Here is a 25,827-nt window from a genome sequence, read left to right as displayed (position 1 = left end):
CAAGAGTATGAGCAAAGACTAGAGATGGATAAATCATTTTGATTTGAAGATTCAAAATAAATGTAAAGAAAGAAGTACATATCTCAGCGACAACACATATAGAATATCAATGTAATATTAAAAGACCATTTTAATGTCCTCGTCACGTTATTTTCTTACAGAGACAATACTCAATTCCAAGCGCGGACGCCACCGGAGGTCGGCGTTTGCGCGTACATATTAAACTATCTGTGTTAAATATTCCTTGCATAAATTGCCTTTAAAAGCCTACGACAGTGGCCAGCAACGACAGGCTATGAATCACAATTGATTGAACGACCGCCGCATCCTCGTAAGCACTTATTGCCTATACCATAGGACCATACTAAAAATCTTGGAGTAGCAATTTATCAAGAGGTTAACAAAGTTTTGAGTTATTATCAAGAGAGCTGTTAACTTCAACACAAAGGAGGAGAATTTGAAGAAAAATAAAGATGAGTTGTTAGGAGCTTGACTATTTATAAAATTATGTGTGTCATATATTATGGTTTTACCCGGACGGGCCGCTAGTTTAGAATAATCAAACCTCATTGGCACCTGCCTCTTATCTTAGATCAAGCGCTAGTTAACAAGGTTAAAAATAGAGCCTAAAAATTATTCCTAATTCCGACCAAATGCGAGGTTTAGTCAGCTACGTCTAGTCAGGTAGATATAAAACCGTCTGTTGGTTAATTTAACCGTACAATTTATAAGCAGGTAGCTTCATCAATCTCAACATTATACATTACTGGATTTAAATTAGAATTCAGCAGAACCAGCCAATTTAGCAGCCATTAAGGCGCATCGTGCGCTAATCTGCGCAGGATTGCGCATGCGACGAATTCGTTGGCATCTTTTGAAAAGAACAGGATATTTTCTGTCTAATGATGTCCACAAATGAGTGGAAGTAGAATATACGCAAATCTAATGAGATTAGAGAATAAATATAATTATAGAATATATGATGATAGAAATAGATGTTTTTTTAACATTTTTATTTGTGCATAGTTCACATTATTTTTTTATATTATGATCAAAGTAAAATTATTTACCTACCAAAAGAATTGGTGGCAATATTGTACCTACTCCAAAAATGAATATCCAAAATAACCACGTGCCTGACTAAAGTAAAACTTACTCGGAACAGGGACAAGGTGGTCGGGCTGATGATGGGGGTGGTGTCAGTATCACGACGAGCAGCAGAGGGGGGGCGGGATCGGGGCAGGGTGTTGTTCCTCACCCCGGCCACCGACCCCGCCAGCGTGGTACCCAGGTCCTTGGAAGGTAGTAACTCCCGATCCCAAAGACCTTCGATTTTCTTCTGAATCGCCCCTTTCCCTGGGGAATCCCCCGCATCCTTGCGCTTATATCGAAACTTTATCATCTCACTGTTTTAATCCACATCACAATCACAATCCCAGGCATTGGAATTTAGTCGCAGAGACAATGGCTGTGCGGAAAACACACATAAGACACCGTATATGGCAATAAGTAATCGAACCACGTCCGAATTAGAAACTTTTCATTTGAATTCTACACGACCGACCGGGACAAACAACTATGCGCTTACTATCGTAAAAAAAAATAAGTCGGCTCAATTTCGGCGCGAAAACGCCGCGCCAGTTGGGGATAACAGGTAGACAGCAGGTGGCGAGAATGCAAGAAAGAAGAAATAGGCACTGTAATGAACAACTGTCGCGTTTCAACTTCACTAATTAACACTACGTGTCCGTCACAAACCGTAAAATTTCTTTTAATAACTTGTTCCAAACTTGTGACATGAAAGATCTATAGGGGCGATCGTCAGCGATGAGGCTTTCAACTAGACTGAGTCGAGACTCGAGGTAGACGCGCGGGGGAAGGCTCTACCTTCCAGGTACAAAGTTTTTGTAATCTATTGTTAACTTAACACACGTGGGCTCTACTCTGTCCCTCTCTAGCGAACGCTACACTCAATTAGCGTCTCTACGTTTTTACGACGAGCTTTGTTTATATTTTCTAGTGATAAGTAGAGCTGGAAACATGAGGTTATAAAACTTTAGGTTTCACGAAACACGTGTAACGCAGCTGCGTATTTATTTGGCAAATAGAATGTAATAAAACCGGGATATTTATAAAAATCTAATAAAACAAAACAACGGCCACCCATAAGATGCAGGTTTCAATATTTATGTTTAAACATTGCAGACACACTTAGTATTTACGACAAGGTTGGCGAAGTAATATAACGACTTTTGCATTTATAAATATTAACTGAAGATTTTTCCTCATTAAATAAATAATAAATAAATATATTAGGACAAATCACACAGATTGAGCTAGCCCCAAAGTAAGTTCGAGACTTGTGTTATTGGATACTAACTCAACGATACTATATTTTATAACAAATACATATATAGATAAACATCCAAGACCCGGGCCAATCAGAAAAAGATCATTTTCTATCATGACCCGACCGGGGATCGAACCCGGGACCTCTTGGTTCGGTGGCAAAAACCTTACCACTGCGCCACCGAGGTCGTCCATGATCTTTAAAAAAGGGTTACTCAGTATAAAAATATTCGAAAAATAAATAAAAACATTGATGTTCACGCAGTATGTGACTCAGACGTAAAGAATGTTAAGGGATAAAGATTGACGAACGACCCTTCAAGTACGGCCATTGAAACAATATAAAATCTGGATCTGCTCCTCTGTGCATCTGTACCAATTTTTAATATGAATGAACTCCCTTATGAGTCATGTTAAGAGTATTTACGAATAATAATAATGTGTGGTCATTCCATGGGTGTTACTTTGGAAGTTATGGTTTTGAGTAAACTATGTAAATAGCTATGACACATAGTTGATATTTCGTTAATTGATCTAATATAAAAAGTCAAAGAAAAACTTCGTTTTTTGTATTAAATATTTAATTACCACAACCTCGTAATTTTCAACGAACGGAAATGTGGACTATTTAGCGTGAGATCGTGATAATGTAAAAAATTTAGAACAAAAATGACCTAGATGATTCACCTGCAAAATATATCCGTTAAGAGATCGAACCCCTCGCTTTATGTGTTATAAAGTTGGCGGTTTATTTCTTGGAACTACGTTCACTCAAAGTTCGACGTAACACACACAGCAGTCTCGTGAAGCGCCTCTTAAGGAAAACTACAACACAACTACATCAGGTTGCCTTACAAGTATTTCTATAAATGGAAATTTCTGCATATAAAATTGCAAATTTGTTGAGAACGAAGGTTAATAAATATTTATTAAAAAACTTACGATCAATGGAAGAATATATTCCAAGTATTGAGTTTACTATTGAATATTTTGTTTTTAGTTTTGAAATGATTGAAATAATATGTAAATTTAAAAGTCCACGCATTGCTGTCTCTTATTGGGTTGCTGGGATGTATAGACTGTTGTGCTTGCTTACCATCAGGTAACGTTTGTCTACTATACAGTATGCATTTGTAGTTCAGACTAGATATGGGCATTATTTGTCAGCCCTAGTTTCAAGTAACTCCCTTCTGTGTCAACGATTTAGCTATAGTTTCAATTTCAAATGGAAATATCAATCTTACATCAAGTTTAGATTTCTCCGTCGGGCTTTATGAATGAAAACAGATTCATATAGGAAACGTTGACAAAAAATATAGTATCAATTATATTTGATCGTGTGCGTGCACCGTGAGAGGCTCTCATGGAAGATTGCGATCCAATTACAAGTGCCACTGGTGTGAGAAACACCACGTTTATTGGATTACTTCTATCCTGACTGAATGTATCAAACCAAACTACACCTAAACGAAATCCCAAAATTTAATGGCACGTTCAATACGCTTCAGACAAAAACAGACCAATTATTATAAAGCTATGAAAGTCCTCAGCCCAGATTAAAAAAAAGTGAAAAATTAGAAATAATATGAGGGACGAAAGAATAATTTACTTATTCAATAAAAAAATTAAGTGAAGCTAAAGTATTTCTAAACTTCGTCTTTACCACTGGATGGTAAAGACGAAGTTTATGCAGTTAAAAGCTTTTCTCGTTTATCTGGCCTATATATCAACAGCGATAACAAAAGTGAACGTTAGCTTTGTAAGAAGCTCATAGTCGAACTACACGAACTACTAGTCGCGGTAGTAAAGGGCTGGTTTTACTAGACAGTAATGAATACGAGAATAGAAAACCACAAAACAATCAAGAATTTAATGAGTGATAATAAATAAAGTGTCTATAATCAATTGCAATACGTAATTTAAATGCAAAGCTAGGTTTTAACGGAAAAAATATGCTAGATGCAAGATGTAAATATAAAATCGATATGTAAAGGGTAGAAGAGGTATCAATTCCAGAAACCATATTCCATAAACCCCATTCAGGAAAGAAGTACTCGTAAGTGAAATACTTAGCAGATTATTTTTTCTCCACTTTGTGTGGTACGTCATGTAAGTAAAGTAACAATTAGTTATATAATGTCACTTCTTACACTTCCTGAAACACTTCTCACACTTAACCGAAACTTCAACCGAAATCATCAGAGGAAAACTTTCAGGCGACCAGTTATTGTGAGAAACATTACTAGTTACTCTTATATTTTTGCTAGTGTTTCGTAAACAATTCCCCGAATTTGGGCTATTCAAGAGGCGGACCCGCGGTATCGCATCATCTGTTACACACCATACACGAGGTTACGACAACGGATCTGAAGCAACGTTCTTCCAAGTTATTTGTCATGGACGACCTTTCGGATTTTAGCCAATTGTGATGCATATTGATGATGAGAGAAGGAAAGTAATTCTAAAGAAATGTAACGGGAATGTTAAGTTTGATGATGTTAATATCAATGACACATTCAGGAAAATGTCCATTGCGAAGAGTGGTCAATTTGGTGTCAATTGAAACGTGAAGTGGTTTACTAAATTGTAAAAGTGTGTCAAACTCGCACATTGGATTCGGCAAGCTATATATGCTACTATATTTTGTATATGTATATTTTCTCATCGACTTATCTACAGTCAAATCATATATGTGTTTGTGTTTGTTTCTGTCTATATCACAAATTGATATTCTCACCTCCCCTAAAAAGTGATGGCTAAGCAATCAAATTAATGGCAAACATATGTTACTAGTACACCGGTATCATCGGTTGCCAAGGTGTGAGGCTACAAACAATGTTCAATTGAAATATTATACGGAATTACACGTAATTCTGTTCAATTCTGCGTTGCAATCTATTGTGATTCTGTAATGCATTATAGGCTATACGACAGTTCAAGGTAATATAAGATCAACTGATACACAGATAGTGATTGCATACCAAGATTGTGTAATTGCAAATTGACTCAATAATGCCTTAAAGAAATATTGTATTTAAAAATTCCATGCGTGCAAACTAAGTGAAAACATGCATTTAAGGAGATCAAAGATTCGAAAACTTTAAAGAAAATCTTGTGAAGTGGCTGTTGATTAAATACATACATACATTATTATTCGGTACTGTTATCCGGTTATGTTTTAGTAACTAGTATTTTTTCCTAAGACCTCAGACACCGGGAATGGGTACTTTATAATGCTTTGCGTCATTGCCCTCAAGTTAACCTTTCAAAGTTATAAAGTATTAAGTAATGGTGATACGGTTAACGAGGGGAGCTATTACGTCACCGAACGATCTTTCCGAGTCGAGAATCTTTATGGTGTGGTGAACTCGTGTGGTGTTGTTTCGATTAGTTCCCGGTGAGATATCGCCACACAATCGTCTGGTTATACGTCTACATTTAATTAAATTACATTGTAATCGATTGAAACACGATAAACATTATCGATTTCTACGACTACTTTTTGCGTTTGTTTTATTTTCTGAAAAACTGCCAACGCTTGTAATTAAAATTGTAATTTATGACGGAAGTTATCATCATTATACTTAACTAATATTGTATATTACTTATCAGTGCTTTGATCGCTAATTAATAAAACATCAAACGATTTCCTTAGCAAATTAACAAATAAAAACAATTAATTTCTATGCATTAGGTATCAACTTCATGTGTAGACAGACATACATTTGAATCTAATGTGTAATAATTAGACTATAAATTACACCTTGAATATAAATAAGTTTTATGACCTATTGTAGACGTAAAATATTCAAAATTAACCTATATCTTATAATACATTGATAGCAACATGTAATAAATTACATAGACGACGTGCTTAATCATAAATCGCAGAAGTGGGTAATGCAACAGAGTGGTGCATTTGCAGTGCAAAATTACAAAACAGAAAGCCGGTGTAGCGACTGAGTACAAGTTCTATTTTGAAAGTACTTTCGATCTATATAGGATTAGACAATGCCCCGTTTGAAAATAAAAAACAAACATTTTAAAACATTAAAAAAAAAAATGAACCATTTATTATTTCATTGCTTTTCTGGTAAGAAAACATATACAATTAACTACTTTTGCATTATATGGAGAGTGATGGCTACCAACAACATCACAGGCGGGCGTTTAATAAGTCTTTTTTGTAGTTCTCCCGAGAAAAATTTCGATAAAATCTGCTGTAAGTCAGTTTTAACATCGTTTAATTTACTTATTCGTATCCAGTTTTGGTCTTGCAGATCTTTCGGTGAAGCCAGTGGGTGGACTAAGCGAATTAAAACAAGGACAATAGTATAACTACGAGTATAACTACGACAATTTGCAGTACGTAGGTAGGAGTTTTGGCGAATTTGTGACATTATGCCACAAGTGCACAGATAGACAGACATGGACACGTCCCAGTGTGGGTGAAACAATGGGTAATAATGACAACAATTAGTGACGCACTATAACAACTGTTCGACACATCTGTACTAAGTATACTAAACTAACTGAAAGCGTGTCGATTATAGAATACTTAACTATCACGCCAACTCACTTTAATTGTGTAACATGATGTTATAAAAATTTGATAAATTAATATTTGGTGCCTATTATATATTATGTCTAGTTTTTCTCTTCATCAGCCCAAGAGTCATATCCTAATCAGTTTCTAGAATAACGGGTAAGGAATAGCAGTTGGCAACTTGCCATTAACCAAACATGTTGTGGTTTCTGTTCTCTCATAGTCGTGGATAGGTACTGTGCATAAATAAAGCAACAAAAGCTTTTTAAGATGCCATTGTAACCATATTATGACCTTTCATATGCGAAAGTCTGACACCAATCACAGAAAAAGTATATTTGCCTTGGGTGAGTTATACGTGGATTCGACATACAAGATACAATAGTGAGAACTCAACTAGAAACCATTTCTGAGAAGATTACATTTCGAAGCTCTAAAAATCGATTAGACACGGTTGTAACATGTTACTGGAATCGTAGTTTGGCATGAAGACGTTATGAGTAAGAATACGCACATAGATAAAGAAGACTACATTGATGATGGTGAAATTAAGCTAAACACCATTATAGTCGCAAAAAAGATGTTAATTGTAACTGTTGATTAAAAGATCAAATAAAACAACGAAACATTTTATAAATTAGATATTAAAGACAAAACTTGAAACTTGTGCAAAAAAATGAGGGCAAAATCACAAAAGGCGCTAAGTGCTAACTTTATTCTGTGTATTTATAAGAAAGTGTAAGAAAACCTACTCAGGATGCTTATTATTTCATTGTGTCATTTCATCAGCGTGTATGTAGTAGTATGATAGTATTACGTATGACTCTGCAAGTTTATAATTTGCTGGAAAAGCAATCTTAATGCCTATTACTTGGAAATTTTCAATTACCATGCTTAACTAAACGCATGATATTACCGACTAACGAGACTCATTATGGAATAATGCATTCCTATTTCTGAACTATGGCAAGTTGGATAAAATCTTAAAGAAGCTTACAATAGCGCTTTGATTCCTGAAAGTTCTACAGAAGGCATATAAGGATAATAATTATTATTTTGGACTAGAATGACCCTGAAATGCGGTTCTATCACTTATTGCAATATACGGTTGTCACATTTAAATAAATTAGCACCGATATATTTGGCTGGCACTCATAGCAGTCGATTACAAGGCCAACAAGTAACCAACTTGCATGAAGTCACTCCAATAATCCAATACACAGATACAATACCACTCACTTAATTTCAATACGAAATTAAAATTATAATAACCTTTGACACTAACACTGAAAACACTAGAGTTAATCCATGTGAAAATGTTTGTGAAGTCACTGATGACACTATTATTTGTTTATGTGAATCAATATTAATCGATGCTAATGAATTAATCGATATAAATACAGAATACGCGACGTCTACTCTCGGCGGTAGAGAGACGGCTTATACCAGAGTAAGCGTAGTAGTGACAGGCTGCGCAAGAGTGTATGCGCGACGAAGATAAGCGATAAAGGCTTTGGCGCCAAGCCTTGGCAGGCGTGGGTGCGAGAGGGACAGAAGAGAGGCTTTTGAGGGGGTCCGGTTACGTCTCCCGTACTTGTTATGGCAAACAGATAGAACCTTTGTCAGTCAAATCTAAATATGAATTGTCTCTATCGTTAGATTGGCGTGACCTTATCTTTTATCAAGAATTAAATGGACAATCTGAACACAACTTTCTCAAGCTTTATAAGTATTTACTTATAAAGGTATGAATTAAGACGAGTCATTTGACTGTCTTAATTCATACCTGATTTTAATAAACATGTTTTCAATTATACAGATTGTATAATATTAGTTTTTTCTAGTAAGTTAAGAGTTTTCGTGTGATTTGAAGTAAACATTTTGAAAATTGATCTAAATGACCACTATTTCTGTCTATTTATCTCTTCACTTTGCATGTGCGGCAATTGAGCCTAGTAATTGTGATATAGAATGCGCTTTTCCAGCTTTATCTAAAGATCTAAAAGTCAGACGTGAGCGTTGAACTGTGAGCAATTAAAGCAGTCTGTACAAGGCTAGTTCACTGTGAACAATATCTAGCTATGTAGCTCGTAACCGCAACGAGTGCAGTTTCGAGACACCTAGACTTAATAGAACAAGCTATCTATAATATCGGTCTAGACTCTAGACGTTGGAGCGAATGAACTAGTTTCAAACACAAAGGATAATATTTTACCTGAACACAAGATAGACAACAAAAAATTTTGGTTATTGTAAAGCTAGATTATATTAATATTGATTAGACTTCTTGAGAAAATATTTTATCCAATATGATATTTTCGTAAAAAATAAATTCAACAAATCTCTATATGTATGTTTCTTCTTCTTCACCTGCGCTTTAGAAGTAGGCAGTAGAATCAATATTAAGTAATTGTTGTGACGCCAATAAGTGTTGTATATCATTCTAAGTTGAACAATTTTGAATTTGAATTTGATTGTCTTTTTAAAATATAATTTCAATTTGTAGAGGAAATACGTTCTTGAGATAAAAGAAAAAAATGGTCTGATTGATAGCAATAACAAGTCTGCCATATGAACCACTTAGTGAACGGCAACTAGCGGGAAGCCTGTATTGAACGGTACCATAATGTGGAATAGAGCCGGCCACAATGCCCATAACTGATATTTTATTGCCGTGTGAACCTTCTCCGATGCAGGTGACTCCTTTGTCAACTACCCTAATGTTCCTTAAAACCATTGACAAAAGATCAATGCGATTGGCTAAATGCTGACTGTTATTTCAGATCACGTTTCCTTATAAAAAGCTTACTAGTTCAGCTATACACGTAAAAGGCCGTAGTTTCGGTTCTTGTAACTCAATAAATTGTGGGAAATAATAAGATACATCCAAGCGTGTGCATTTTGCTAAACTTCCACTCTCAACAGTTCAAAATGTCTGTAATTAAAATCAAAGAAATTTGTCTGCTGAACTGAATAGGTTTGGTATATACTGAGTTTAGATGATCTAGACCCAGATGCGGTCATTATACGTCACGTGTTCATGCCATAGCTCTAAAATGCCTGAACTCGCAACTAAATTTTTAGAAACATCATTACAAAAAAATATAAATAAGACAAAAATTACGATGACCGACACGATTGGTAAATATTTATGAACTTAAGTAAGTACTCGTTGCGTCTCTGGTAATGGAGCATACAAAATAATTTACTACTTACACATGTATCTTGCATGGTGTAAAGTAATTAAACTTTTGCAATATCTAAAGAGATGTGCAAGTGAAGCGTTATAACTTTTGACATTTGAGAGTGCGGCTATTGCGCCAAAACATCAATTTAACAAGCCTCTTGCAAAGTTTGCAACCTCCACTTATATTTGAATAGGCACATCAAGTTGTATGGACAACCGAAGGGCGCATAACTCGTAATTAAATTTCCATTTAAGCAACAGCAATGTCGTTTGTTGATATTCATTCGAAGTTGTCTACATTTTGTGAAGGCCCATTTAAAATTAATTCAAAATGCTAATATTGGCATCGACGATACCATTGTCAAATATTTGATTGAAACCCGTAACGCAAACATAGAAAGTGGGACATTACAAATGACAAACGGATCTATAGCAAATATGTGTCTAGTAAATGACGTGTCGCCTCTTATTAGTATCAGAGTAATGATGTGGATATCATCGTGGACCGTTACACGGAAGAAATGCATCGTATATGATAACAGTGGCGTCAGGTTACGACACTGTTGAATGTTATCGTTGCTTGTGAACTGACAACGCTTCGTCGGATGTAGCAACTTGATACAAAAACCATAATAAGCGCCTTGATCGTCGCATACAGTCAACTGCATCTCAAATTACCCGGCGTGAACCTCTATTCATTAGTGATAGTGTCGATCTTTGCGATGCGCCGTTCTATATGATGTTGAGTGTACTCGCGACGCCTTTTGCATTATGCCTGTCTATGCAATCTAGGGTGCTTAGATCTCGAAGGAGATTTATAAAAGTATTAATAGGACATGTTGCTATCCTGTTAATGTCGTATTGACTGATTATAAAATGGCTCTGCCTATTAGCTATTTTTTGATCAAATTGCTCCCCCTTACACTTATATAAAGATTCAAGGATTACATTTTATACCTAGTATTATTTTTTATAACAATTTGATTTGCAGTACTAATTTGGGAACTATATCACGTTAAGGCTTACTTTTTTCTTTTTTTGGAATCGTTTTGATAATCACACAGCCATTATTTTCATTTAATATCATAATACAAGTAGCTCGTTCATAATTTAAAAATACAGTAAGCAATATAGTACGTATAGTTGATAAAAAATATCGATTTACACCAAATTCCGCCTACGAAGATTTATCAAGCATAAGATTTGTCCTAATATAAAATAAAAAAAATAAATAAGTGTTGCAGGAATTATGACGAATTGCGTATAATGGACCAATCGTGAAAATCGATTCAGTATGTCATCTGGCTGGAAACACGATGGCCACTCTTACTATGTTATATGTATGCCGCGTGCCAGTTTCTGTACACTTGTCCATTTCACTCGCAACCAGTTTGGACGCCCAAACCACCTACTAAGCTTATTATGTTCTCGCAAATTACTATCGTTGACAAGACGGCTGATAACATTGTAAGTGTTTTCGGTGGAACTTAAATTACTTTATATTCTACTCAGAAAGAGTGAAAAAATATGTATTAATTGCGAGCTTCAGTGTAGTCGAAATTTCAGTTATTCGCGATGCGATGGTGCCGCTCTCCTGTGATTCTCTCTTAAATGTTGGAAACAAAACAACAAGTGGTAAGTTCATATAAATAGGACATATGTAGGTAGATAGACAAAAAGGTGACAGTCATAAACATTACAGATGACATTTGATCGTGCATGCACATGCACGATCAAACATGCACATGCATCACAGACCACAGCCAGAAATCAGAATAATGTGTTATGTATATGTGTACGTACATATATACCGATTACAAAAACTGGGCAAAGTGTGATGCAGAAGATGAAAATTAGCCAGCAGATTAGCCTTAACGCATACCTGTTAAAGGATAATTTTATTTATCTAGGTTCCATTTTGCAATGCGAAACAAATCGAAATAATTACGGTAGGTAGCAGCAGGCTGCATAATGCTAGATCGTTGCATTCCACAGGTGAGTCGCAGGCGCAACTTTGATCGAAGGCTGTAATTAGATTCTGGCGCAACTCAATGGGTCTTATTGTTTCTCAGCCATTTGATCAAACAATTTTTCTATTGTTTTTAAGAATAGAGTGAATTAAGTTTAGCTTCAAATGTGTTATTTATTGATGTTTATCTTCAAGGTGATAACGAAGGTAATAGTTATTATAAACGATTTAAAATAAAACGGTAATGATATCACGTCATTTATAAAGCAGAAGGTCCTGGCAAGTGGAGCGAACCCAAGAAGGACTTGACTTCGTATTGCGTGGCAAAGGAGATAAGAATGCAGAAGACCGTGCGATGTGGAGAAGAAAAAGTAGGAAAATGGACTTGGACTCCGATGCTTTCTAACTGAGAAAGAAACTGGGAATGCACTGAGATAAGAGAAATATCACTTCATTTATAAAGCGTGGTTAAAATTATAAAGCGTAAGGACAGGAAATATGTCAAACGTATCGTTTTTTACGTGTATCGCTTTTAAGTGTAAAAAGGGTACTTAATCACTTTCACGAGTGCAGAACGCGAATTTCACGAATCGGTGTCATTGCTTTATCAAATACGTGGAGTATTTTGCGAATGTATGTCAAATGGGTTTGGCGAGCCTTGGCCTGAGTGTCTAGCGGCAGGCGATTGATTGGCGTGGCGATGTATGTGTAAAGACAGAATATTCAAATAATTTTAACTAGATACATAGTTTTAGGAAAATATATCTTTTAGTCTCGTGCTATCTATATAGGTTTACCTAGCAAAATTGAAGAGGGAATTTAATTTAAAGGTGTACATTATTTGGCTTTATTTCTATGACAATATGACAGAATTTCGAAATTTGTATGAATGTGCATTCATTTAACTTCAGATATCATTTATTACCGACACTGCGGTGATATTATTGCCAATAATTACGCAGACGCCATTAAAGGCTACACCATAAAGATACCTTTAACAAATTATTGATGAGATGCTAAATATATCTGTCATCGTTTTATACAGAAATTAATAAAATAACAGAACGTAATACGAATTAAAATATGGCCGCCCACGCTCGCCCACTCCTACTTGAACTTTGACAGTGGTGTGACCACTCTTCGGAGGCTAATGGGCCATCGATCTGGGTAATCGGAGATTCTTGTAGCTTGAGACAATAAAGTGCCATCGCAAAAGGGCAAATTTGAATATAAATTTGTAAGATTTGGTAGGTTAGAGAGATAAGCATCCTTAACATTAATGATATGAAGATTTATACCACAGAAGCCTAATAAGCAGATAAAACAGTATCATGTCTTCATCCCAATAAAAAGCCAATTCGAGGGCCCGAAGATATGACGGATTTAATGGTAGCATTGATATTTAATATTGATAGGTTGTGAGCACCTATGAGAAAAATCTCCAATGTATTTATAGTCCTTTCTCTTGATTATCACAATATACGGGAGACTCTCGTGCAGATTGCAACTTAGCTGGCACATTTGTGATTTTTGAATTTTTTTTCCGGCTATTATATTTATTTTTTTATTATACCATGCATAATATATTTTTTTGATTGTGTTATACCGATCGGCATATACTATGCGATTTCCTATGTAAATGTGGATCCCTAAAATATTGATGAAGTAAACAAAGGTACTTTACTAAATTATGGACAGATTGTCACCTAACTAATTGTCGCAGTGGGCGAAAGCCTTGTTCGATACGTCATGTGGGAGTGAAGTGGGCTAAAATGGTCCTGTGTCCCACTAACTAATCCTAAGATCGCGAGTTGATTAGCTCTTGTTAATTTTTATCTCCGACAAGGTCCATGACCATTTTACTTTTGACGTGACGTTGAAACATTTGTACTGATGTCATAACTATGTACTATGTATATGTGAAGTCATCGGCTAGTACCGTGTACTGTATTAATTTGAGCGGTAAAAAATTTGTAGACCTGAGTGAGTATGTGATTTGTATAATCATTAAGTATCATCAAAAAATACAAGAAAAAATAATAAAATTAAAGTTATAAAATAATAAAATTAAATAACTGAAGCATTGTGAAGCAAGTTTACGACAGTCCGTTAAAGGTAGCCTTACAATTTCTACAAAAGCTGATTGGACAACAAGTGTCATTGTTGTAATAACTGCACACAATGCACAGGATGCGCATGCGCATCGCAGGTAAACAGACTTTTTGTGCGAGTATGAAGTGTACAAAACTTTGAATTGCGGACAGGGCCAGGACATTTTAAACAATATTAATGATATTTTTATACAAATAGAGATTATACAGTTCACTATGGGTAGTGTCAGTATCAATATCGACCTCCTTCTCTGGGAATATAAAATAAATTATCTCGAATTAGTCATCGTAAAATTGCAATTTATATGCATATTACATGTTTCCTAAACAGAATAAAGCGTGTAATTCAAGTAGTATAGAATAATGTATATTTGAATATTTAATTTTCTATTTTAGTATAAATAGAGCGTGTAAGAAACACATTTCCAATAAATAGAATAACAGTTAGTAATAATAATATAATTATTACAATTCTGTGCACAACACACACAAACACAAATTGTGTACATACAGAAGTATTTTACACACGGGCCTTAGATCGAACTTTTTATTTAGGGGGATAAGCCGAACTAGCTTATGCCCGCGTCTTCACTCGTGTGAATTTTACTACGAGGACAGTACCTTTTTCCGGGCTGTTAACTCCTTCTACTGGGTACTTCTAAATACACGTTTGCGAAAAGAAAATAGTAGGATAAAGTATAAAGATAATTTTACTAGGATACTTAGATCAACTAAATAGTGACTAGATTTAAAAAAAACTTAGATCAACAAGGCAGCACGCTCCGTAATATCATCATCATCATCTTCAACATCAAATGATACTTTAAACTTTAATTTACATCATCTCGTGCACCAATATTTCAAACATGACACGACTTGGCCCTCGGAACCGGTCCCGCAGCTGCGCGCACGACTCTTCAGACCAGCGTGATCTTCTACTATAGTCTTATACTATACTATACATCCATCGTAAGCTCTAGATTGAAATATGGACTCGGACTTATAAAATAAGAAAGTACAGAGCGATAACAATTATGATTTATGGCATCGTAAATGGAAGTCCTGTTACTTTGTTTATAAATGATAGTATAAATACTTAAAGCATACTAAAGTTTTTACTAATATAATAAGTACTGTGCGTGTCTAGGAAAATCTAAATGTTGATCTCATATTTAGTGATAAAATAAAGAATTTTCAATGATAAATTAAATAATTTTCAGTTATAAAATTTCTTGTTGCTTCGACAAAAAATATTAAAGTTTTATTTGTTTTAATATTCTGAAAAACATCAATTCGTGTATACTCCAATTCTGCTTCTTTCATAATTTGTTCATAATCGTTCTAGCGTGGCGAAAACCATATAACACAAAATGGTCAATCAATGATATCACATTTATTACCTTATTAGGAAACTACGTTACGGATGGTTATTTATTGAAATCGGATTCAATAAATGTTTTAGATTCGATTCCTGATTAGTCGCGGAAGAAACTGAGCATTTAGGGCCAGGCTCCACTGCTACGTTGCGGCGTGCCGCTCCATTGTTTTCCATATATTAGGACACTGACCTGCGTGTTGTTGACGTACGTAAAATCTCCACACAATTTCTGCGTTGGTGTCAACGGACGTCAAAACAACAGATCACGACTGAGCAATGGGGCCGCACTCTTATTTGATAGAGGAGGCCAAGAGAACTACACTGTATATTGCCTGATAACATTATATTAAATTCATAAAAAGAGTCATCATTATAAAACTAGTCAATGCATATAGCAATAACGGAAGCATATTGCGGTTTTCTATAATAACGTGTAAACTAAGTTAACAACTATTAATGCAAGTTACAGAAAAAATAAACACATGTAAATACATAGCTATTTGTGTTTGTAACTAAGCTCGGTAATTGCGGAGTCTAGAACGCTTAGATAAATAGCTGTCGATGCAAACAGGACTGAATGTGTCAATTTGTACCGAGGATATTGCTGCAGTTAATGATTTTGTATATAAGTACTATGACCATTCAAAAATTCAGTTTACAACACTACAAATGTAATATTCTGACAAAAAGCAAAACGAAAGGGTTGGAAACTGTTTCGTTAAGAAGGATATATTTGTTCAACTAAGGATGCCGAAGACCATGCCAAATGTAGGAAAGAGGACTTGGGCTCGGATGCTTAGCTCCACACATGAGTATAACACGCCCGAAAAAGTACATTACAGATAATTTGTCCACTATAGACACAAATCAAATCAGGGAACAGGCAGTATATAATAAAATAATAGACATATTACAGTGAACTATTACCAAGGTGTGTTAGAAACAGGGCAATGGCGTAATTTGCACGAGTACGAAGGCACGTACCGAGTGACACAGTTCCTTTGGACGTGTCTCGTTCTACTTCTAATAGATTACCTGCGCAAATTAAATATTAGCTATTTCTTTTAAATAAGTTTTGAGTCATTCATATAAATGGCCAATATGAATTATTTTACCTGTTAACATTTTATTTTCTAATGCTGTTGATATTCGTTGTGAAATCATGGAAAAAAAGAATAAAAGAAGGTGATGAAATGATCTAATGTTTAGTAGATTTATGACAAATGAGATTCTTATCAGTAGGATATTATATATCACCGCACCGCAGAAGGCGCATCCCAAAACCAAGTTCACAGGCAAGCAAAAAAACTAATAGTGGGTTTTGGCTTAATTTATGCTACATTTTAGTTATAAAATTATGTATTCAGACTTCAGTAAAGATCACACGCTCTCCAAACTGGAGCCAAAGTAAAAGTATTAATTAGCTGTTGATAGCGAGCAAGCAGAGCGAAGGCATTGTCTGCTTACCAGCCTCATATTTTCTTTTTGATTTCTATTGTCTATTTTTCTATACTATAGGTTAATAGTTTTTTAGATTGTTTTCTATTGAAGTGGGAAGTTAATCAGTTATACACATGTGGAAAGCAAAAATTGTAGATCACCTAAGATTCTATGCGATTTTAAATTTGGTTATAGGTTATTTCCATATCAACGCTATTGTTATCAGTTTCAATATTTTTTGTTGATAATATTTCCGTGTAAAATTTATTTTTGCTACTTCTATTTTACGCATGTATGTGAATTTTTGCTTCCTTTTGCATTCACAGTATTAACCTTAAAAATATATCACAGGTCAGACACGCCTCTGTACTAACAGACTGGATTTGTGCTTTGCGAGCGCAAATCCATCTAATTGATAGAGAAATGGTGAAATAAATCGTTGCTAAATAGTAAAGGGCAATCAATGGAATTGGTAATCAAATATTTGCGATGCTTCGTTTCATTGAATTCAATCGCAGTCACACCGCTCTGACCGTGTCTTGGAGTTTATTATACTTTGTGAACCTCTCAATTTATCGTCCGCTGTTCCGGAACTTGCGCATGCGCAGGTTGGCGACTTCTTACTGCTTCTTACTAATTAATGAGGTTATAGATGTGATACTTCCTGTAGCAGTGCATCAAGCCTGTCTTTAGAATTATGTGTGGCCGACATAAGTATTGTTTTGCAGGTTCTTCAAAAAAAGTAATCCTTTCTACATATAGGTATATATAGTATGTTTGATCTGTATATTTTTAAATTTGGTCTTAAGAGTATGTCAAATTTATTGATTTTGTAGCACGACGCCCACTTTACATTACGGGACCAATATATTCCTACTTCTATAATTTGTTGAAGAAATAGACTAACTGTATCTTATAGGACACTACGAATGGCATGTACTAAGGTGTGACTTTTAATCCTGCTTAGTGAAGCCGTCTCTTTCATAATCGTTTAATTACTGGATCTTTCTGTATTCTTTCCTTAATTTACAACAATGTTAGCCTCTCTAATTTGAGCAGAAAACGAAAGCCAGGTCTTAATTGTCTCGGCTTGACTTTGATGCACCGGCGGAACTCCGCAAAACAAATTCCATTTTAAACGCCAGAGCATTACTCCCGGCGCCCATGACTTTGATCTCACGATTTAGGTATTCTAGGTCTATAAAACTAAAAAGTAGTGTGGTACACTCGTTCGTACGTACGGAGTCGTACGTATCAGACAAAATATAATGCCTTTGCTTTGTTCCTAAATCATTAAGCCTAAGAAGTAGTGAAGCTATTCCGATCATCATGTCAGGACAGTAATTTGATAGGGTATCCATTTCAATTAGAGACAGTATGAGTCTTGTACACGCTATTGAACATGTGTCAAAAATCAAAGAGCCAAATTTTGCACGCATGAAGCATATAGTAGATCTACTTAATTTTACATTTTTATATAGCCGTATTACAATAGTTGGCTGATTAACAAACGCAAAATCAGCAACCATTGTATACATGTTTATACAACTTAAAAGTTTTCATTTGGAGTCACGAACTCACGACATCAACGTAGTATACAGTAGTACTACTCCGGCCGTCCAATAGCGTTCGAGGACAAGAGTTCCACGAACTTACGCGCCCGCAAGCCGGCCTCTGATTGGCTGGAAAGCGCGCCAACTCCAAACTGGTTCTTGATATGGCATCGTAAAGACACGTGCGCTGTGCCCCGTTTATGGGACCACAGATTATATCGAATAGAAAGTCGTTATGATGCCAACGAGCCTTTTGATTTTGGAACCCAAATGCTTATCCAGCAATTGGATTCATTTTATTGTTGGCCTAAGTGACTCTTAATCTTATGTATGGTCCATTGCAAGATAAACCTAAACATAAATTAACAAAGTTTTGGTTTTGCTTTTTTCATTCATTATGTTTTTTGTTTACAAATCCTATTTACTCTTAAACTTGGCGTTATCTACAAAATACTTTGTTCACAACATTTTCTGGAACAACAAAGGCATAGTGCCTACGTGATTCCAGTCTTGGCTAGGTAGGTTTTTGCTAGATAGCTAAATCACGACCAGGCAGACCTGTCCTATTCTCCAGAACCAGTCGGTCCGGTAGACTAAAGTTGTCTGCCCGTGAATCTCGCTTCGATCGCGTAATAAAGTAGCTATTTTAAGACAACCATTTCCCTGGTAATTGCTTTTACAAAGAACTCTTAGCTTCAATTTACGCGAACAGTAAAATTGTTACAAACGAAACAGCAAATTAGTACGAGCCAAATGTACTATCTTTATATAGGACTCAGTTCTGTTGAGTAGATATTATTATGTGAAGAAACCGAAAATAGTGTAGCTTGTGTATTAGTATCATTCGAATGGTATTATCTATTATAATACTCTATTGTTATTCGTTCCATAAACTTTTATGGTCCTAGCTGTATTCTATTATGTTTCAGCTATTTAATACGGCACATTTAATAAAAACTATAAAATGTCTCTTAAATTAACGTGAGAAGGAGATGCTGTTATTTCACGAATAATACATTAATCGTCATCCGTATAAATATTAGTAGCAAAGGTTGTGTTTTTTCAAGAGCTCATAGAATTAAGTGGGCTGTCGCATTTTGATCTAAAAATTTTGCAAAGCTAATGTTTCACAAGATTTCAGCAACCTTCCAAGTTCAAATTTTCGAAACCAATATCATCTTAGGAAGTAAAACTTAGCTCTTAAGATCATAAATATGCTTATTCATCTGTGGACGTGTCGAAAGCCGACGGGCCGGGGTTTGAATACGAACAGCGACCATTGTTCCAAAAGGTCACGTCTTGACTGCCCGGCCGAGGTCACCCTTTTTCTTTCTCTTTGAAGCTTGGCACAAAGTAATGTGGCAAGAGACACTTCCTACTTCTTCATCTGGGTCTTGTGAGAGATGGATCAATTGAAATAGAAATATACTTATAGCTAACATAAAATATAGTTCTTCGCGTACTACCTCATTTTTGGCACCCTAAGGTATCTTCGTTGATGATTTACCTTCAGAAAACTGGCTGATATGACTAGATATCCACGATTATTATATACCAATTAAGCGTATTTACACTGAGCCAGTGTAGTAACAATAATGAAAATTAAATTTAGTGCATATGCTATCCTTCTTTGCACTATTTATTTTGCAACCGACGGCGGGCAGCGTCGAATGATCGGACTGGTCAACGGATTTTTGTCAAATCCTATTGTTTCCAGACAGATTTACGGGGAATTTTAACGGAGCGATACACAAACGAGACACAAAATTCGAAGAAACCGTCCTTACACAAAATAACATCCACATTTTTTGCCACCTGATAAAATAATTATATTTCTTATATTAAAAAAAATAATAAAAACAAAATAAAATTCACTTATTTATTACTTTTTACATATTTATTATATGTAAAAAGTAACGAAAAAAATGTGTAATGTATACTTACTACGAAAATGTTATGAACTTTTCCCGCGAAAAATTACAACGGTGCGTCTCCTTAACATTGTTTACTACATGTATTGCAAGTCAGGTGTGTATCTGAAAATAGATGCAGTAATTGCACTTACCTTGAGTGCGCAAAAAATGCACGCCGAGGAAGGTCCGAGGCAGGCGTGCGCAGTAAGCTCGCGGAAACTGCGCCGAAACACGTCCAGATGCCAAAGCACCTGCGGAGAGAAATAAGCTTATAAAAGCTGTCTATTACGAAGCTTAATTAATATTAACTGGGGCAAGGGATACAGGTGACAATGATCTTCTTAATTTGCTAGAGATTTTTTTGTATTCGAAAGCTTTGGTTTTTTTTTTTCTTAAAGCATAACTAGATAGATATGCTTTCCAAAACTGGTATTGTCTAAAGTCTATAAAAACGATATTATTCCCAATGTTTCGTTTCCATTCGTTTGTAATTAAATTTCAATATTTTTCCAATAACCATATACATTCTCAAATTAAACAAACAAATAATCAAAAGTTGAACGATAGTCAGAAAGCGCTAGCTATCTATCGACAACATTATTAGTTTCATGTTAATGAAATCGCTGCACAATTATAATAAAGTATGTACTCAACATGTACATAAAAACATATTTTTTACAATACCAAGAATAACATATTAATGTATTTGTAAATTGGAAAATAGTATAAGCTGCAGCTTATCGATAAATTTTTAGTTAGAAACAGCTCGAGGGGCAGGTGCGATATTATAATTAAAACACATTGATCAACCATTACTAAAATATACATTTTAACATCGCTAGTACTCGCACATGCTCTAGGCAGCTGCAAAACTTCGTGGGTTTAATTCTTCAGCACTAGGAAACCTAATTAAGTCCAGTTTAGCTACACTCTAAATATGGCACGTACAATTTTTTTTATCGATATTCGCAAGTCAAAATAGATAGTAATTAAATTGTAGATTAAATAACTACATTATATTGTAATGGCGTATTTTCTCTAGAAAATAACTTAATTATCACTTAATAATTGTTTACAATAAAAAATATTTAAAAGGCTCGATTTTAGGTACAGGTAAATATACCTTTGCGTCTACCATTACTTTTATCAGTTTTCAAAATCATTATTCAGTTGTCCAATCCTTAGAAAGAATTAGAACTTGCCATTATAAATTCCATTAAATTTATTTTAGATCTGATAATGGGACCACATATCCATTTTAGCGCCGAAATATCTCCATAAATAAGTGATATTAATCGTCAACCATATGTCAATATGGCAGTTTCAGAATATGGTGGGGACGTCTTGAGCACGCGTCGTCAGGTGCCGACCGTCTGACATCGCAAAAAACTGGATGTTGTAAAAGGGGATGTATATGTCAATTAATCATGTTTCACATCACTTAATCGTAGCCCATGGATTTAGGAAGTACTTGGCACCTACCTTGGAGTACCTACTAATTCCATGTCATAGCCACAAAGCTTATGACGTATGTATATTTATGTGATACATTAATAGTGATGCCAATATTCGACCGCATAGCTTACGGTTCTAATATTGCTTTTAGTTATTTCAATAGCCATTCTGGTTCAACAAAAAGGAAGGCTTGACCTAAAATCTCATTACTTAACAAAAGATTGATAATGTGGTGGAAACTAATATTAGCAGTGAAAACTATTCACCTCCCACTACATCCAGTGATGTAATGGCTCGTATAATCAGACACAATAAGAGCTCAATGGCACTATCCAAAAACAACACATGTTTGTTCTAATATTCGGACGTAGGAGAAATAGAAAAACCTATCGGTTGCACATAACGGCCGCGTGACGCCAACACACTTCCTGCCGCCCACTGATCTCGTTTTAATATTAGACATTGATCTTGACGAAGATTTGTGACGAACTTCAAATCAGCTTAGATACTACGATATCGATATGTTATAAATATTGTAAAGTATGTACATATTGAGTACATACTTTATTATAATTGTGCAGCGATTTCATTATCATGAAACTAATAATGTTGTCGATAGATAGCTAGCGCTTTCTGTTAACTTTTGATTATTTGTTCGTTTAATTGAAAGTAGTCACACAAATATATCCTAATGATAGATAATGGCGTCCGTAAAAAGAAATAAACAGCCTGAGTTCCACATGCGGAAGGATTCACATGGGATAAATTTAATTAGTGTAAGTAGCCATGGAATATATTATCCCAAATTAACTTGCAAACCTTACAGATACACACATTGTTCAAAACTCATTAATAAAAAACTTCGCAATTCCTCCAGTTTTGACTACTAAAGCCAACGAATTATATTATACTTTAATACTTAGTTAATTGAAAGTAGCCCATAATTCACTTCAACTATACTACTCGTAGGTATACAACTTATATCTACAGCATATAAATTCAACAAAACATGTGTAAAACAGCTATTTAAAGGTCCCCATAGCCGAGTAGACAAGGCGACATCAGCAAGTTCACCTGTTCGAGCCGCGTGCAGTTTTTCGCGAAGGTTTTCGGCGCAGGCAGGTGGACACGACTGGTTATCGGCAGATGGTCGGCTAACAATGATGCTCTCATAATCTACTGTTTTATTTTAATTTTGAGTATTGTTGCAATTATGCGTATGTGGTTTGGGAGACGCATTGACTTGTAAATAAATGTAGTTTATAGGTTGCTTGATAATTTTGTTCATTATCACAATTATTGCCAAAATAACTATGTCCTGAATGTTAATAGGTATCTTGTTGTCGCAATTCGTCTTGATCATCACTGCTTCTTAAATTTTATTTTAAGCCTTTGTCATATTGTTTTCCCTCATGAGGTTGCTCCATTGTTTATTGAATTTATATGTGTGTAAACGTCATAACAATATATAAACAATAACGTTTTCTATGATACTGAATATGAGAGAAGTTGAATATTGTATACAATTCAATATTTTTGATCCTGCATCTTTACTTCACCTTAAATCCAAGAAAACCACGTAACTAACAATGAATAGGATATTCACAACGGAAAGACGACAGATGCTGTTCACAAGCAGAGCACGTCGCCGGTAGCGTTGCAACCTAATACTATGATACAAATAACATTCTAATTTTCAACCTTATTGACAACATCATACAGTTCAAAATCGTACATATCATTATCATGTAAACGTATTCGTAAGTGAACAAGTACTGATTTTGGGCACAGACACGTAAATACTGTTAGAGACAGTGTTTCTTTAGAATTTTCAAGTAAACCTCATGCATTTGCATGGGATAGATAAGGTTGAAATAAATAAACCGGAATAATTGTTTAGTGCGATGATGTGAGTGGATTTCAAACTTGGTATTTTTTGTCGAAGGTTTTTATTCGTTCGTACTTATGTCGACGAAGGAAAATTTATTAAAAAATATATTTTTTACGCTATAAACCATGATTGAAAAGAACTACTTTTCGCTACGTTACATAATAGATAGGAGTATTACGTTAAACGATGGCATCGTAATATCGTGACGCAGATTGTTACCGATATCAAGCAAACACAAGGCAAACATCGCAACGCTAATATAACAGAACAATTGTATATAACCGTGCTAACAGATTTAAATTTATATCAAAACCATTACATAAAAAAGCATGTCTGCAATACAAAGAAAAGTTGTTTGAACGAAAAATGTCCACTTTTTTATCGGAGAGATGTGAAGATTTCGTTGTACTCTATAAAAGCTTTGAGCGTTCAAATAAAGACAAGGCAAACAAACAGATGTAAGGCAGAGTTCACACTGTGCATAGGAAGGTACTAATATCGATATTTTCCGACGACGACGAATGTTAAGTGACTGACAAGGGCCATGTAAACACGTCCTATATTTCGTTGGGCGCGTGACAGACAGATAAAGTTTCTTGCTAATGGAAGAGAGGCCGAGCTAAAGATAAGGAACCAAATACAACAATTTCGAGAACAAAGTTTCTTTCAATGTTTACGTACTGATAAGAAAAAAACTTGGGCATTTGCAGGTGTATGTTATGAGATAAATTATCAGTGGATTTGATAAGAATAATTCTAGTAATTTTGGATCAGTAGATGCAAGAAGATTTTTATCAGACAATGTGTAAAATAGCGATGACAAGAAAATGTCTAAATTTTTAAATTAAAAGAAATGGAGATATGATAAGACTAAAAGCGAAATGATAAAAATAAATTCAAGATTGCATTTCAGGGATGAAAATCTCATTAAAACAAAAGAAATAACTTTCGTAGAGCTCGACATGGACGTTTTAGTAAATTACGATCATATACGAGAAAATTTTTAATCTGAAATGACATCAGCTACCGCAGACTATAAAACCGCGCACGTGTGCCAAAACCCAGTAATCATACGCCATATCTCAGCTCATTTACTGAGCAAGGCGCTTAGACTGACGGCTGTAACTAACGGGACTTCGCAGACACGGTTCAAAGGTAACTTTGAACTAACACACACACATTCGCTAACCAAATGGTTGTACTACTCGACGTAAAATTCGTTCCATTGTTCAAATCAGTGGAAATTGTACACATCGAAATCAAAAATGGAAATAACAACTATATTTATGACAACACGAAATGGGTCAGTGACTGTAACATACTGATTGATAATACAGTAGTATTTGAGTAAACTGTTCTAAATCATTAAAATAGTTGTATTTTACAGTCTTTTATGACTTTTCTTTACAGAGAAAATGAAACCGAAAATCGCTCATGCAATTGAAAATAGTTTTTATGAGTAATAAATTACGACGTTAAGCAAACATTATTTTCAATGAAGCAATCCAAGTGGACCTTGAAAACAAAATAGTAACAATAAAAAACTAAATCTAGACTATAATGTAAGTACTAAATGCATTTCTACATAAACGCAGAGATATAGGAATCATTTAACACACGTTTTTGTGCGAGTGGGTCTAGTAGGGGAGGCAGTGAAGCATGGGACATATTGAATTTATAATGCTAAGAAAAACCACGATTTGACGGCCAGTGGGTCGCGTGGGAAGACGAGAGCTCGCACGATTTATTGTCTATAATCTGTTTGGATCTGTGGATTACATGCAGATGCGTTATGTCGACATAATACCTAAAATTGTTCAAAATATTGTTACTGATTACAATCAACCGTGAAGGAGATTTACATTGAAAAGATCACATAGTATTTTTTCAAAATCTGTATAGACGTTCAACCTTAATGACTAATTCTAATAATGTCAAGATTCCTATCGCGAGTACGATATTGGAATTTTGTACATAAGTCAATGATTTTTAGATATATTTCGCATCTTTTGAAATACGTAACCTGCAATATTGT

At 35.0% G+C, this 25,827-nt stretch overlaps 1 protein-coding gene across 9 annotated transcripts in view; it reads right to left on the bottom strand.

The window, feature by feature from the left end:
• Positions 1-25,827, bottom strand: part of ec (echinus) — a 76,731-nt gene that overhangs the window by 8,646 nt on the left and 42,258 nt on the right. For 3 of the 9 annotated variants that reach the window (XM_053747356.2, XM_064436054.1, XM_053747363.1), the window contains one exon: positions 20,599-20,697. In XM_053747356.2, the coding sequence (XP_053603331.1) occupies positions 20,599-20,697 (99 nt within the window). Of the gene's footprint in view, positions 1-1,156; positions 1,469-8,028; positions 8,350-20,598; positions 20,698-25,827 lie in introns of those variants that run through there. The other 6 variants (XM_053747358.1, XM_053747357.1, XM_053747362.1 and 3 more) reach the window with 6 other exon arrangements.

The sequence above is a fragment of the Plodia interpunctella genome, chromosome 7 (assembly GCF_027563975.2).
Source record: "Plodia interpunctella isolate USDA-ARS_2022_Savannah chromosome 7, ilPloInte3.2, whole genome shotgun sequence".
NCBI lineage: Eukaryota > Metazoa > Arthropoda > Insecta > Lepidoptera > Pyralidae > Plodia > Plodia interpunctella.
This window is presented reverse-complemented; position numbering and strand designations above follow the sequence as displayed.